This window comes from Mesoplodon mirus, assembly GCF_964341445.2.
Source record: "Mesoplodon mirus genome assembly, chromosome: 12".
NCBI lineage: Eukaryota > Metazoa > Chordata > Mammalia > Artiodactyla > Ziphiidae > Mesoplodon > Mesoplodon mirus.
This window is the reverse complement of record NC_138988.1, coordinates 66,526,844-66,543,489: the sequence shown is the minus strand read 5'-3', so window position 1 is coordinate 66,543,489 and position 16,646 is coordinate 66,526,844. Positions and strand designations below refer to the sequence as shown.

The following is a 16,646-nucleotide window of genomic DNA, read 5'->3' as shown; positions in this document are numbered from 1 at the left end:
AGCCAGCAGTTTGTGGGAGGGAGCGCCAGCCCCGCCCCTGGGCTCGGGTTCCTACCTTCCCACACTCGCCAGAGGAGTTCCTGCCCCGGGCTGGGGTGGCCTGTGGCAAAGGGGAAACAGAACTAGTGACTGTGGATACCTAGTGGGCAACTCCTAGACGTGGACGACGGGGGCAGCGTATGGGAGCTGGAAGCCACCCGACTCCGGGGATGGTCTGTTAGGGAGAAAAGCCGAAGCCCTAACCCCGTGAAACACACACAAATGCTTGGCAGAATGGAAGATCCACAGTTCCCATCTTCACAGGTATGAAAAATATCTGCCTTATTGGGCAACCGCTAATAAAACCTTTATTTAAAAAAACAACAAAAAACCCTCTTCTTTATTTGATAGGCCCAGGTATCACAGTGCCCCCCTCCCAATAAAGCACCCCTCACCGCCCCCCCTTCCCCGTGTGTCTCTCTCACACACACACACAATCTAGATCCGTCTTCATTTCCTATTGGCCTGGGCAGTACCAATAACACACTGGTTCACCTGCGGGCAGGGGGTTTAGACAATAAAAAACGTTTTCAGAGTAACCAGAAGAACAGTTTTCTCCAAATCACCTCCCAACCCCCAATATTAGGGCTGCCCTCAGAGAATCCTAAAATAAGGGCTCTGAAAGGAGGTTCAGGCTGGTCTCAGTTCTCCCATGCCCACTAGGTATTCTAGGTCTGGAAAAGGAGGAAAGGCCTGAGAAGGGACAAAAGCCCCACACTGGAGCAGAGAGAGGAGCTTCTGTTTCTAGCAGTACCTCGGACTAGACACCCCCAAAGCCCTCCCAACACTAATGCTTAATAAGCTAGATAAAACAAGAACAACACAAATTTAGGAACCAAGGCTATTTGGAAAATTAATGATTCCAAGCCTAGGGGAGGAAATGTACAAGATGGATCTGGAGTAAAGACTACTGGGGACCTATCTAAAGGACACAGGAGCCAAGTTGGAGCTTCCACTGGCCAAAGATGGGCAATTTGAGCATCAGAAAGAATAATGACCGCAAAGGATATATACCAAAAGTACAAGTATCTGTAAGATGTCACCTCCTGGATAAAAACTCACTGTTCACCTTTGAAAGTTGCCAGGATACCAACTTATAATACTGAAAATTGATAAAGAATCTAGCATTTATCCCATATTACCTATATGGACTGAATTTCAGAATAACCAAATAGATGGCAAAGGGGAGTTATTTATAGAAGAATTGTGATTAATAAATGTAGAACTGAGAAAATTAGAAAATCACCATTTAAAAAAAAATCACCATTTAAAAACTCCCTAATAATAGATCTAGATAGCGTCACTGATAAAATCACTAGGAGAAAAAGTTGATAGGGAGTTTTTAAATGGATAGATCAAGCTGACAATACCCAAATCCAATGATCAATTTTTATATCATTAAAAGTGGAACAATTAGGGGGAGGGGGAAAAAAGTGCAACACCTAGATACTAGGTGCCTCCTGATATGATGCAATAGAAAGTGTATCACACCATAGAAGTTTTTTTCCCAAGAAATTTAAACCTGATTCAAATCAAGCCTCTAAATCTACAAAAATTGTGAAGGAAAGAGGAAGCAACCAGCCAAAATCTAGAATACGGTATATTCTATAGGACACATGACCCTACTTCTTCAACAAATAAATGCTATAAAAGGGGATGAGATTATTATAGATTAAAAGAAACTCGGACTTCCCTGGTGGCGCAGTGGTTAAGAATCCGCCTACCAATGCAGGGCACACGGGTTCAAGCCCTACTCCCCGGGAAGATCCCACGTGCTGTGGAGCAACTAAGCCCATGTGCCACGACTACTGAAGCCCGCGCACCTAGATCCCGTGCTCCGCAACAAGAGAAGCCACCACAGTGAGAAGCCCACGCACCGCAATGAAGAGTAGCCCCGGCTCGCCACAGCTAGAGAAAGCCCGCGCACAGCAACGAAGACCCAATGAATGCAGCCATAAATAAATAAAAATTTAAAAAGAAACTCGAGACAATTTCAACCAATGAAATGGGCGGCCCTTGCTTTGATCCTGAACGGAGCAAAACTAATGTATAAAAAGCATTTCTGAGACAGTAAGGAAATTCAACATCAACTGGGTATTAGAGGATATTAAAGAGTTCATGTTCTTGGGTGTTAATGATGTTGATAGAACTTTACTTGGGGACTTACCTGGTGGCGCAAAGGTTAAGAATCCGCCTGCCAACGCAGGGGACATGGGTTTGAGGCCTGGTCCGGGCAGATCCCACTTGCCACAAAGCAACTAAGCCCCTGCACCACAACTACTGAAGCCTGTGTGCCTAGAGCCTGTGAGCCACAACTACTGAAGCCCGTGCGCCTACAGCCCATGCTCCCACAACGAGAAGCCACCGCAATAAGAAGCCTGCGCAGCCCCCGCTTCCTGCAACCAGAGAAAGCCCACGTGCAGCAATGAAGACCCAAAGCAGCCAAAAATAAACTAAAAAAAAAAAAAAAGAACTTTACTTGAACTTGCAAGATTGCAAGGGAAATCCTGATTAAAGTTGACCAGGGCAGGGTGCTAAGGTGGCTGACTACTACCATGGCAGCAAGAGTGCAGAAGGGCACACAAGATCAGAGACCCTGAATAAAGCCAGAACACGTCGTAGGACTATACCCTCAGGAAAACAAGTAACCACAGGAAAAAATTACCCTCTGGAGGCAGACAGTAAAGAAACATCCTGACTTAACTCTAGTAGAGGGAGCTTAAGTATCCTAGAGAATTCATGGCCATGGACACAGCTGATCTTCGTGGGGATTGGAGCCTGAATTCACACTGTTTGGAATAGTCTGAAAAACCTGTACGTCTTTGATACAGGAATTCCATTTCAAGGAATCTCTCCCTAGATAGTTAGATGTAACTAAACAAATATAAAATGATAATGTACAAGGTTAACCAACATGGCCCTTGTATGTAATAGTAAAAGGGTGGAAATAATCCAAGTGTCCAGTAGAGGGAACTGGTGGATAAACTTTGGTGCATCTACACAGTGGAGTCCTAGGCAGATGTAAAAATAATGGGAGGGCGCCCCCACCTGGTGGCACAGTGGTTGAGAGTCCGCCTGCCGATGCAGGGGGCGCGGGTTTGTGCCCCGGTCCGGGAGGATCCCACGTGCCACGGAGCGGCTGGGCCCGTAAGCCAGTGCTCCGCAGCGGGAGAGGCCACAGCAGTGAGAGGCCCGTGTACCGCAAAAAAAAAAAAAAAAAAAAAATAATAATAATAATGGGATCATCTCTGTGCTGGTGGGGAATCCTGGGGCTGTCTTGTTAATCAAAAAAAAAAAAAAAAAGCACGGGACAACGTAATATATGAGAGGGGGAGAAGAGACGTCTTATATAAGGAGGGAAATCCCATGCATGTTGCTTGTATTTGCAAAAGGAAACATTGGAAGGATAAGTAAAATGATAAATGATGAAAATGATTACTAGGGCAAGTGCGGAGAATGGGGACAGGGGCAGTGGTTAAATCTCACTTGTTATATATAGCTTTCTATTGATATAGTTTTCACCTTTCAACTACCTATTTTTAAAAACTTAATTAAAAACCCCCAAAAGTCAATAGTTTAAAAAAAAAAAAAAAAAGGATCCAGGTATGTAGTGCCCCAGATGCCTGGCAAATGTACATCCATTCTGAATGAAGCGTGCCCCCTGGCCTGAGGGACAGCAGGGTAGAGGTGGAGAAGCCTATAATCCCCAGGAAGCCTGACAGGGATGGGACTGGTAGTGACCGCACCTTGGAGGCAAAGCGTAGGGAGTTGAGGGACTCAGAGACGTTCTCTTCTAGGGGGGAAATGTTCACAAACATGAGCCTGTGGAGAGAGAGAGGGGGCCAAGCCCCAGCATCAGTGTGTGGCTGGGCAGAGCCTGGACCAGGTCTTCTCGGTGTTGCCTCCCCAACCCTGACCCCAACATTGTGGTTCCCAGCCCACCCCTTCCCCTCACATCTTAGCGCTGCCACCCAGAGAGTTCTGCAGCAGGTAGGTCAGCTTGCTGTTCCGGTAAGGCACATGGGACTCCTAGAGGGTTGGGGGGGGATAGGTGGTTAGGACAGGGCTGGGTTCAGCATGGCCAGCCCCAACCTCTCCCTGGGGTCTGCCTGCCCCCACCCCCATTACTACCTTGTTGCTCAAGGCCATGATGACCAGCCCCAGCGTGGACAGGCTGCTGTTAATGGCCTGCGTTTCCCGAAGGCGTTCCCGCTCCCCAGGGCCGAGGGCCAAGCCGGGGTCTAGCCGCTCACTCCCAGCCAGGTCCACAAGGCTGAGGGGGGCCGCGCACTGCAGGCCTCGACCAGCATGCTCCCCAGAGATCTGCAGCTGGAACACACTGTGACTTCGTGACGATCGTTCATTCTGGGCTGTGCGGGCCACAGCCCGGTTCTGGCGGGCCAGATGGAGCAGGGCCTCCACCTGGGGATGGAGAGCAGCAAGAGGCAAAGGCAGGCAGAAGTCAGTGCATAGCTAGGTCAGGTAAGGCGATGAGCAAGACTCAGCTCCTGCCCTCCTGATGCTTTCTTTCTAGCCCGCAAATGAATAAGTAAAATACAGTGTGTCCGAGAGTACTAAGGAGTAAAATAAAACAGAAAAATAGTGTGTGAGGGTGAGGGTTGCAATTTTAGAAAGGATGGCCAGCGGGAATTCCCTGGTGGTCTAGTGGTTAGGACTCTTATGCTTTCACTGCCGGGGTCCGGGTTCCATCCCTGGTTGGGGAACTAAGATCTCACAAGCTGCGCAGTGCGGCCAAAAGTTAGGGAAAAAAAAAAAAGGATGGCCAGGGATGGCCTCAATGCCTTAAAATCTTAAGCGAGGGAGCAAGCCCTTCCAGGAGAGGAGCAGGAATGTTCAGGCAAAGGAGACAGCACGTGCAAAGACCCTGATCTGAGGGTGTGACGAGCAGGATGAGGAACAGCCGGGAGGCCAGCATGGATGTCATGAACTGAGCAAGAAGAGTGGGCAGAGGTGAGACCTGAGATTGACGGGCAGGGCCCAGTGGCACCCGCTTCAGCAGGCCCATCACTTCTCTCCACTCCTTGGTTCCACAAAGGTGGATGCACCTCATAGCCCACCAGCCAAAACTGAATGTGCAACCTACCCTCACCACTCACCCTTCCTCATCCTCAGCGTTTTTCTGCCCCTGCTCGTCCACCTCCATCCTTGTCACCCTGCCCATGCCTCCCCAGTGTCCAGGCCTAGTGCCCCTCAGCACTTACCTCTCTCTCACAGGAGACAGGAACATATCGGGCGTTGGTGACAGTAAGCTCCTCGCTCCCTGGCCCTGCCCGGCGAATCTCACACTCACCCCCATGGCCCTTCCGGGTCCCAGTGGCCAGCAGGTCTCGGACAGTCTCGTTGTAGATCTCTACGTAACTTGCCACAAAGCTGTAGGTCCAGCCCTGGCCACTTAGCTCCTGGGCCACAGAGAAGAGGTGTCGCAGGGCCCGAGGGATCAGCCCCTCCACCTGGGGGTCTCCCCCAGGCCCACCCTCCATGGTGAAGGTCTTGCCACTGCCTGTCTGGCCATAGGCAAAGATGCATACTGGGTAGCCATCCAGGGCTGACTGGACAAGCATGGAAATCTCTTCAAACACTTCGTCCTGTCCACTCCCTGGTGGGAATACCCGGTCAAAGGAGAAGTCATGGCGGGTGGGGGCGGCTGGCGCCCCACTCAGGGTCCCACGCCGCTCGTCAGACCGGGAGAGGCTGAGTCGGGTTGGAGGGTCGGAGGGCCCGCAGGGGCCAGAGGGAAATAGCAGGAAGCCAGGGGGTGGGGTGGACTCCCCTGGAAGGACAGGGCGGACCCGGCAGAAGACACGGACATTGCCTTTGAGTTCCTGCAGCTGGTTGTGTAGCCGCCGGCGCTCCATCTCGAGCCCATGGAGACGTTCTTCCCGCTTAGTCAGTAAGCCCGCCTGGGCTGCAGCCTCCTGGCGCAGGGATGCCACCTCCGCTTGGCTGCCCGACAGAGCAGCTTCTGATGCCTGTAGCCTCCTCTGTCCAGAACAGAGCAGACACGGAGGGTGAGATGCAACCAAGAACAAGAACAAGTCATGATGGGACGTGGGGGTGGGAGGTGGGCTGGGCCCTGCCCCCAAGGACTTCACAGTCTGGTAAAGAAAGAGATAAGGAAATAGGAATCATAGTACTAGAATAGGGAGTGCTATGGGAGCATCCAGAAGGGGCACACGGAGGATGATATCTAGGCTGACACCCAAAAAGTATGGGAGTGGACCAAGGGAAGGATGGAGTGCAGAAAGAATACTCCACAAAGAGGGACGTGTATATGCAAAATGCCCTGAATTGAGAATCGAGTCATTTGAGAGACTACAAGTAATGCAATCTAGTTGGTGCTCGCCAAGGAGTCAAATGGATGAGAAGGAGAGAGAATGCGTGGGAATTTTTATCAGGAAAACAGAGAAAGAAGAAAGGGGGCGGAGAAGTAGAGGCGACACAGACCCGGGGAAGATATGGAAACAGAGTCAGGATAGGGTGAAGTGGGGCAGAAAGCAAGACAGAGTCAGAAGTGGGCAGGGGGTGGGGGCGACGGGGGAGCAGGGTAGGGGACGGAGGTGTACTGCCAGAGAGAGGTGGTCATGGATTCGAAGCCCAAAGTGACTTCTGGGCAACCTAGAAAGAAGGGTCAGCATTTGGCGAGAAGCTGGCCCTTACCTCCTGCTCCTCCAGCCGGGCAGCCAGTCCCCTCCGCTCCTCCTGCAGTTCCAGCTGTTCTTTTTGGAGCTCTTGCACTAAGCCCTCCTGCGTGCCCAGCCGCTCTTCCAGCTCCAGGACCCGGGCACTCAGGTTCCCCAGCTCCCGTTGGTCCTGCTCAGCCTGGGCCCGCATCCTGGCCAACTCCTCTTCCAGTGTCCTGCGCTCCGCCCCCAGGGCCGTGGCCTGTTGCTGGGCCTCCCTGAGCTGGTTCTGCAGCTGTTGGTTCTCCTGGTCCAACATCTGGGTCCTCTCACGGCAGCATTTCAGCTCTGCGTTTAGGTCACATAACTGACCCTTTAAGTCCCAGGCCGGACGTTTGCTGGGTTTCTTCCTTCCCACCACAGGAGGAGCAGCTGTTGCTAAGATGGGCACAGAAAAGACAAGGGTCAGGGAGCTCTTGGCTCTGTCTCGCTCTCTCCTCCCTCCTAGCCTTTAGGGCCTCCACACCTGACCCTCCATCTCCTTCTTCTTCAGACAGGGAAGTGACCAAAGGGATTTTTCTGGGTACTCACCACCTCCTCTTCCCTATCCCAGCCTCTCACCCAAGGATTATATTTGTCACCTACTGCCAGGCTTCTGGGCAGGAACAGCAGGGCCTGGCTTCTGATTCTTCAGCACTAGAGAATTGGGGAGGTGACATAAGGAATTATAGCATCAGGGTCCCTCCACCTCCATCCTTCTCCCTTTACCCCCAATCCCTTCTCGGACCCAGCTCTTAAGCACTGTTACCTGCGGCGATAGCTGTGGAACATCGGGGTCCTGTCTTCCTGGGAACTTTCGGCACTGTCGGGAGATTGGAGAGAGGAAAAGCAGAGTCATGATTCTCAGGGTGGCATGTACTCCGGCTGGGCCGAAGGCAGAGGAGCTGCTTTTTCAGAGGATTAGAAGAAATAAGATAACTTCCTTCTTCCCTTAAATCTGACCAACTCCTAGAGATATCCTTCCTAGGACCAACAAGCCAAGAAACAAGTTGGACCAAGACAAGCAAAAAGAGCAAAAGGGGGGCAGAACCAGGTGTAAAGTACGCTAGCATGTGTGTAAAACATGTCGGGGAACACGCCCATATTTGCTTGCAAACCCACAGAACATCCCTGGAAGGACTCACAGTTGCCCCTGGCGGGGGGACTGGGTGCCTGGGGAACATGGGCAGGAGGGAGACTTTTCACTGTATAACAACTTTCGTGCCTTTGGAATTTTGAAACAAGTGAAACATATTACCTATTCAAAATAAGCTAAGATTGAAAGAAAAGAAAAAGAAAGAAGTGAGTTGAAGAGAACTGGACTTTGTGCCCTGGAGCCCACCTGCGGTCTGGCCTTGTGTCTGTGGCACAGTGGTGAGGGCCGTTGCTCTGGGGCGGGACGTGGCAACTTTGGTGCCCAGGCCTCGTGTCCTTTTCTGGGGAAAGACAAGGATGGGGGGTGGAGTCCATAGTTACCCTCTCTGATGGTTTTATACACACACACACACGGATTTCCAAACCCAGCTCACCTTCTCAGGCTCCAAGTCCTCCTCCATCTGGTCGGGACCCCTCTTCAGCCTGCTTCCCGGGAGAGGGAGCCGGGAAGGGGTCTTGGCCAGGGCTCTCTTCAGCTCTATGTTTCCCTTCACTTCCAACAAGGGGGACCTCTGCTGGGAAGAGAGAGACCCTTCAGACAATACCCTGTGGCCCAAATGTCCCAAGAACTCCTGTTTATGGCCCCCCAGCCTAATTCTCATCACCACCAACAAACATTATATGAGTACCTCTTGTGCCACAAACCGTGGCTCACAGGTGATGTGCTGTCTAAAAACCATGGAGAGAGGTGGGACGTAACACAATCCCTAAGGGAATAGCTGGACAGATGCTGAATTTCAGCTAAGTTTAAGGGCAGTACTTAAAAAAGCAGGGAAAAGGAACACTCCTTTCAGAAGGCAAAACCTTAAGCTTGCACATGGTACAGCTGGGAAACTACTACGCCCTTTTAGGGAAAGCTGAGATCATAAACAAGGGAGAGAGTTGGAAGAATAAGGTTGAAGACTGGGTAGGAGGAGCAGGTAACATTTATTAGGAACTGTTTCAAATACTTTATCTGTATCAACTGACTTAAACCTCCCAGCCCACTGAGGAGGAGCTGTTATTAGCCTCATTTTGCAGATGAGGGAAGGAAGGCTGAGAGGTAAACTAGCTGGTCTAAAGTCATCAGTGAATAAAAAGCAAAGCCAGGGTTAGAATCTAGACAGTCTGCTTCTGGAGGCCATGTTTGTAACCACTTGACCACACTGTCTCATAGGGCATTGATGCCAAGCTAAGGAATTTAGGCTTTAGCCCTGCATATATGGATAGCCAGATACAGTTTCTGATCAGGCATGTGAAAAACATACAAAAGAGCCTATTATAAATAATAATAGGGATTTCCCTGGTGGCACACTGGTTAAGAATCCACCTGCCAATGCAGGGGACACGGGTTCGAGCCCTGGTCCAGGAAGATCCCACATGCAGCGGAACAACTAAGTCCATGAGCCACAACTACTGAGCCTGTGCTCTAGAGCCCACGAGCCACAACTACTGAAGCCTGCGCACCTAGAGACCATGCTCTGCAACAAGAGAAACCACTGCAATGAGAAGCCCGCGCACAGCAACAAAGAGTAGCCCCCGGTCACTACAACTAGAGAAAGCCCACGTGCTGCAACAAAGACCCAACGCAGCCAAAAATAAATAAATAAATAAATTTATAAATAAATAATAATGAGGTATAAGTAGGCTGACTTGCATGGGGAAGACGAGGAAGCAGGGGCATGACCAGTCTGGAGACCACCGAGTACAGGTATAAGGTAGGGGCGTGGGAAAGAAAGATCCTCTCCTCTAAGCAGCCCAGTTCAGTGCCTGGGGATCATGCCCACCCTATGGTTACTCCTATGTAGGATGACCAACTATTCTGGTTTGCCAAGAACTGAAAGGTTTCTTGGGACACAGCATTTCAGTGCTAAAACCAGGTCATTCCTATGCAAACCAGGACATGTGGTCACCCTACTCCTATCCCACCATCAGGAAAGCACCATGTATAGATCAACTTCTGATTTTCACTATAGGTAACTATTAATTCCAAGGCCAATCTCTCTCTGCCCTTCAGTTTACTTCATTCATTCAATATTTACAAAGTGCCTATTACATGCCAGGAAATGATCTGGATTCTGGAGTAAAAGACGTGGTCCCTGCCCTCAAGATTGGGACAGGACAATAGGCAAGCGAAGCATTTAAAGAGATGATTAAATCTCTACCAAGTGCTATCATAAAAGGATCCCAAAGGAGGGGGTAGGCATCCAGTTTAGATGGGGAGAGTGTCAGACACAATTCTACAAAGTATTTTTAGGCCAAGCCTTGAAGATGAGGAAGAGTTGGCTTGATGGGCTTGGGCCAAGGTGGAGCATTCCAAGCAGAAAGCAAGGAGAGGGACTTGTAAGGAATGACAAATTATTCTGTTCAAGTGAACACAGGGATGTGCATAGAAAGTGGGGAGAGGAGAAGAGAGGTAGAAGGGAAAGACCGTGGCAGTGGTATGCCGTGATAAGGAATCCGGGGTCTACTGAAGACAAGAGGGACACTGATGATTTTTAAACATGAGAATAGTATGACTGGATCTTTACTGAAAAAGTGAACTGTGTGCAATGCAAAGAATGAACGGAAATAGAAGATGAGGGTTATCACAGCAGAGGGATGACATCATTCCTTCATTCATCCATTCAACAAGGATTTGTTGCACTAGATTTGTTGAATGACTGCTCTTCTAGGCTCTGGGGTAAGAGTAATGAATGTAAAGTCCCTGCCTGCCCAGAGCTTACTTTCTAGGGCAGCCTTTCCAAACTGGGGTACAAGAGAATTAAGCTCTACAGAAAATGATCTGTTTTCTCAATTCTCCCAAGAATATAAAAAACAGCTCTTACCATTCTAGGTGCCTCAGAGAGAAGTTAATGCACTAGACACAAAGGATGCCTTAGGGCATTAGATCTTAATTCTCATGGAACTCAGTTGAGAGGGGATGTTCTAAGAGTTTGTTGGCTAAGCAGAGCTGGCGAGGGGGTGGGGGGGAGTAGCTAGAGGTCAGGCAGTGAAGGAGATGGAGTCCAGGCTGACTCCAAGAAGCTTGCCCTGGTTCCCAAGATCACAGAAGGAAAATCTGGGTTTGTTTGTTTTTTAATTAAATTTCTCATTTTAAAACCATTGTAGATTCACATGCAGTTGTAAGAAATAATATGGAGAGATCTGAGAGTGCCTGAAGGGCTAATTTTTAAGAGATGCTAAGTTCAACTTTGGGAAAGTGAGGTTGAGGATGTTCACAGAACATCACTAAAGAGAAAACTCTGAAACAATTTGATATCCTGGTTTTTAAATTTTTAGTTTATTGGTTTATTGTCTTTCCTAACACTAGACTGTGAGCATCACAAGAACATGCCTGTTTTGTTCACAACTATAGAACCAGAGTGCCCAGTACAATGTCCGCTACATGGTAGGACTCAATACTTTTTTTTTAAATTTTTGGCAGCGCCGAACAGCTTGCGGGATCGAACCTGCGCCCTTGGCAGTGAAAGCACGGAGTCCTAACCATCGGACTGCCAGGGAATTCCCTCAATACATTTTTCAGGGAATGAAATTAGATGTCCACCAGTATGGAAATGCTCAAATAAACTGCAATACATCCAAACCATTGGCTCTTATACAAATAAAAAGGAAAAAAAAAGGAGGTGGTGTTCTCTTTTCCTGCCACCTGCAGAGATGTGCGCAAAGACTGCTGATTTTAATTCACTTTAACCAAATGTAGTATGAAAACTAAATTTTTCTTTTAAGTACTTCAAGGTCAAACACTCAATTTTTTAATTACCTGTGCCCTTCGTTCTCCCTACACTACCATAGTGGATCAACTAAAGACCTACCTCCCTGGAATTTGTGTGGGTTCAGAAAATGTGCTCAAAGGTTTGTTTATACAGGACAACTCCTAAGAGTACAGTATTTATTTTTCTCCCATCTATAAAGCTAGACAGGATGACTCCCAACTTTCCACAATAAGCATATGCACTTAACCTTCTATAAAAACAGATTTTCATGGAACCTCTCCTATACCCACTTCCCAGGATCAGAGATGGATGCCCTGCTGCTAAGGAATCTCCTGCACATGAGCATCCGCTCCCACCCTCACCCACACAGGAACAGCACTCCAGCAAGCCTTCCTTCTCTCCCCTGCACCATCATTTTCACTCTCTCCTGGATCATTCCAATCAGTGTATAATACATGCTATTATTACTTCCAACCAAAAAGAGTTTTTCTCTCCTAACCCCGTCCCAGTCAGGCTTTCACTCCCACCATTCCACCAAAACTGCCCTCAAGGTCACAAGTCTGCTTGTGTTGCTAAACCAGTTCTTCATCTTTTTGTTTCTTGACCCATCAGCAGCGTGTGATACAACTGATCACTCTCTCTTCCTTAATACCCTCGCTTCATTTAGCTCCTGGGAGACGATCCTCTCCTGGTTTTCCTACCTCGCTGGTAGATCCTCTTCATCTCCCCAAACTTTAACAGTGGTCTTTCTATTCTCTATCTACACTCTAGGCCACTCCTATGGCTTTAAACACCATTCATATGCTGACAACTCCCAAACTATTGTCTCCAGCCCAGACTTTGACCCTGAAGTCATATGGAACTAACCTTCTCAATGTCTCCACTTGGAAGCCTAATACACATCAAACTTAAAGCATCCAAATCTTAACCTCCTGACGTCCAACCCTCCTTCAACCTTGCTCTCTTGCAGCTTCCTCCATCTCAGTTGATATAAATCCATCTTTCAGCTGCTCAAGCAAATACACCTAAAGTCCTCTCATTCTCTTACATACCACAAAGTCTTAACATCAGCAAACATGGCCAACTCTATCTTCCAAATAGATCCAGAATCGGACCACTTGTAACCACCTCCCCTGCTACTACAATGATCCAAGTTACCATCATCTGTCACCTGGATTATCACTCTACTGGTTCTCAACTAGGGATGGTTCTCAACTAGGGATGACTTTACTCCCCAGGGGACGTTTGACAATGTCTGGAGACACTTTGTCAAGATTAGGTGGGGGTTGCTACTGTCATCTAGTGGGTAGAAGCCAGGAATGCTGCTAAACAACAGACAACTTATAGGACAATCCCCCCCGCCCCCCCCATAAGAAGTCAATAATGTGAAAGTTGAGAAAACCTGCCCCAGTCCTAAAAGTCTCCTTGTTTCTATCCTTTCTCCCTTACAGTCTATAATCTCAGTGCAGCTGTTAGAGTGGTCCTCTTAAGTTGTAAGACAGATCTTGTCTCTCTTTGCTTAAAACCATCCAGTGATTCCCCATCTCACTCAGAGAAAAAAATCCAAGTCTTCACAACGGCCCCTGCGAGGAGCAATGCGTTCAACACCCCCCTCTCTGTTACCTGACATCCCGTCCCTTCCCACAACCTTCCCCGTTGCTCATCCCATTTCGGGTTTGCTACACAACTCTAGTGGCTTTGCTCTAGCGGATTCCCTCTGCCTGGAATGATCTTAATAATTACTTGCCTGTTTCCCTCACCTCTTTCAAGTCTTTATTCAACTCTCACCTTCTTAACGGAGCTTACTAAGACAACCCAATTTAACAGTCTATCTTGTCAGCTGGCCTCCCCTCCCTCTCTTAATCTGCTCAAAATTTTCCTTTTCTCCATAGCCCTTATCACCTTCTTAACAGCATTATATAATTTACTTATCACATATTGCCTGTCTCCCCAAGGAATGGCAGCTCCATGATGACAGGGATCTCTGCTTGCTCATTGCCGCATCCCAAGCACAAAATAGGTGCTCAGTAAATATGTGATGAATAAATATGAGAAGGCTTCTATTCTTTTTCACTGTCACATCACACTGCTCTGCTCTCTGGCTGGCAGGATACAAAGAGTATCTCTTCAAGTTGAAACCTGACTTTGGGTAAATCTGAGTGTGAAACACTAGTAAACAGAGGATTCAGGCAGGAGGCCTTTTCTGGCACCAGAAGTCAACCCACTCTCACTGTCACAAACACACCTCTCTCCACTGGAGAGGGGACGCTGCAGGTGGTTGTGAGGTGCGGCATGGCACTGATGAGAGAAAAAATTAAGTTAACCAGTCCCACTGAGCAGAGATCTCTGCAAAACCTGGGGAAGAAGAGATAATGAGGAGTCCTTCAGTTCAGAGTACTCCATTCCCCCCTCTCCCCTTCCTACACCCCGAAGAGGCCGCAAAGAGGAGAGAGGACACGAAAGGACATCAGCAGGGATTTCGCCTCAGACACCACTTCCCTAGAGCTAGTGGTCATCTCAGAACTCACACTGCAATAGTGAGTAACAGTGGACAGGTGGGAACGTGTTCAGACAAGCCTGAGAATTCGAAATGGGAAATCCTGGAAACATGAAAGTGAGCAAGGGCGTGGGGGACTCCCTGAAGCTGCGGGAAGGCAGGCAGACTCCCCACACTCCCACTCTTGGGGCTGCTCCCTGCCTTCTCCACTCTCCACCCCTCATCCCTTTCCACTGTGCGGGGGCGCACGACCTTGGCCCTGCAGGCAGGCAGAACTGAGGCCGCCGGCACTTCAGCACTGGGGGGTGGGGCGGCCAGCTGTCGTCCCCGCGCCGACCCCTACTCACCTGCGGCTCCATGTCCAGCTCCGTGCCACACACGGCAGGGAAGCGCAATGGAAGAGGACAGGGCGCCGGGGCTCCAGGGACCCGCGTTCTCTCGCGCGCTCGCGACACAGAACACGCGCGTTCCGGGCTCCAGCGATGCCAGCCCGGCGCCACACCCGCCACTTTTGAATTTCAACGGCCGCTACCCTGCTTACCTCGCTCCGCACTCAGGGGCCAATCGTCGCCGCCGCCACAGCCGAGGGCCAATCGCAGCGCCCTCCACCTCCCGAGGCCACACCCCGCCAGGCCACCGCCTTCCCGTTCCTGCTTCCCCTGCCCAGGGAGGCAGGCGGGTTAGTCACACTTCCGGCCTCACTGTTTCTTTTCTCACCCCACCCCTCCTCTAGCGGGAGTCGCGCTGGACTTCCGCTCGGCTCCCGGCCGCCGCTCGCTGCGTCAGAAATTTCAGGGAACACGCCGCCCTAACGTAACTCGTATGGGGGCGGGGACGCTGGAGGAAAGGAATCACGCGTGCGCAAACAGAACCCGTGCGGGGCGCGACTAGTGCCCCCTAGCGGCGGGAGTAGGAAGCGCACTCGTTAGCCCCGACTGGATCGATGTGATTGCGGATGGTGCGCGACGTCTCCCAGATGCTTAGAACTGATCCCGGAAGTTGATGCTGGATCCCTTATGCGGATGTCAGAGTGGCTGAGTCTGCCCATTCCCCGGTCTCTTTGGCATTTATCACGAAACTTAAGGACCTTGAGTACAGCTTGGCGCTCCATGGAAGCCCGACGGTGGGAATTCGAGGCCCAGGAGAGGAGGATTTTTCTCTCCAGTCAGCCTCCTCGCCTTACCTCCTACGTACCTGGGCGCTGTTACTGGTGCTGGAGAACTGGCTTGAGTCTTTCCAAGCCTAGAGCCCATGGAGGCCTTACTGCTTACGTTTATGGAATATTTTTTATGCTTTTCAGACTAACTGTACCCGTGCATTATCCCTTTTAATGATCCCTCAATTCACTGGGCTCTTACTATGTGTCAAGTGCTTTGCATTTCTTATTTGCAAGCTAGATGAAGGAGCCAGGTTCAGAAAGGTGAAGTAACAAGTACAAAGTCACACTGCTGATTGGGAGTGGATCTAGATTCCACTAGTTTCGAAATACAAACTATGGGCCTTCCCTGGCGGCCCAGTGGTTAGGACTCTGCGCTTCCACTGCAGGGGGAACGGGTTTGATTCCTGGTTGGGGAACAAAGATCCCACATGCCGCAAGGCGTGGCCAAACAAAACAAAACAAAAAACCCCACCAAGCTATATCGGTTATCTCACACTACTTCTAATAACCTTAGTAACAAAAACAACAACCTCTTACCTGTGAATAATTTGCAGAGTTGTTCTACTACTCTTAGTTACCAACCATCCTGGAGATAGGCAGGGCAGGGATTTTATTTATGAGACTGAAAGGCAGGGGACTTAAGGGATTTGTCTTGGTGCATAATTGGAGATTGACCGAACTGGAACTCAAGCCACATATCTTCTAATCCAGTGCTTTGACTTGAATTCAAACGTGCTTGTGGTGGGGAGCAGACTGTGAGGAGACACAGTGTCTAAAAACCCTGTCATCATCCCCCAACCTTTGAAATCCTAGGAAAGTACATGGAGCAGGAGTTTGAAGAGTGAGTAGTGATGGAGGAAACTGGAAAAGACCAACCCTGGATGGGTAAAGAGAACTGAGAAGGGAAACATGAGAAGAAATGTATATCAAAAGACATTTATCAAAGTTTTTATCATTTATCAAACAAATGTTAGACTAGGAGAAATAAGGACATTAAAGAGTTGGGCTTCCCTGGTGGCGCAGTGGTTGAGAGTCCGCCTGCCAATGCAGGGGACACGGGTTCGTGCCCCGGTCCGGGAAGATCCCACATGCCGCGGAGCAGCTGGGCCCGTGAGCCATGGCCGCTGAGCCTGCGCGTCCGGAGCCTGAGCCTGCGCGTCCGGAGCCTGTGCTCCGCAACGGGAGAGGCCACAACAGTGAGAGGCCCGCGTACCGCAAAAAAAAAAAAAAAAAAGAGGAAAAAGTTTATTCATCTTAATAGATGCAGAAAAACTACTCAAAATATTCAACGTCCATTGATACTGAAGAAAAATGAACATAACCTGTTAAAGGACATCTTCAAAAGTCCAACAGCACACATCACAATAATGGTGACGTGTTGAAAGCCTTCCTCTTTTTATTTATTGCGGTGGGCGGGCCTT

General features: G+C 49.4%; 1 protein-coding gene across 2 annotated transcripts; it reads right to left on the bottom strand.

The window, feature by feature from the left end:
• Positions 1 to 274: 274 nt before the first annotated feature.
• KIFC1 (kinesin family member C1) lies at positions 275 to 14,580 on the bottom strand. Of its 2 annotated transcripts, none has more exons than XM_082637157.1 (11): positions 14,414 to 14,580; positions 8,249 to 8,389; positions 8,062 to 8,155; positions 7,489 to 7,542; positions 7,326 to 7,376; positions 6,718 to 7,118; positions 5,262 to 6,041; positions 4,171 to 4,461; positions 3,995 to 4,068; positions 3,786 to 3,861; positions 275 to 534 (listed from the first exon to the last, which is right to left on the bottom strand). In XM_082637157.1, the coding sequence occupies exons 1-11, from the start codon at positions 14,423 to 14,425 to the stop codon at positions 490 to 492; spliced, it is 2,019 nt and encodes a 672-aa protein (XP_082493283.1). In that variant the 5' UTR covers positions 14,426 to 14,580; the 3' UTR covers positions 275 to 489. The 2 variants fall into 2 exon arrangements, with proteins under 2 accessions (XP_082493283.1, XP_082493282.1); XM_082637156.1 differs by having other exon boundaries at positions 8,249 to 8,386; positions 14,414 to 14,564.
• Positions 14,581 to 16,646: the final 2,066 nt, after the last annotated feature.

Bases quoted from the DNA above. Each gene is read 5' to 3' on its own strand.
- KIFC1 (XM_082637157.1), bottom strand. The intron at 7,543-8,061 runs GTGGGCTCCAGG...ATCTCCCGACAG, and splicing joins GACACAAGGCCAGACCGCAG to TGCCGAAAGTTCCCAGGAAG. The intron at 7,377-7,488 runs GTAACAGTGCTT...CCAATTCTCTAG, and splicing joins TTCCACAGCTATCGCCGCAG to TGCTGAAGAATCAGAAGCCA.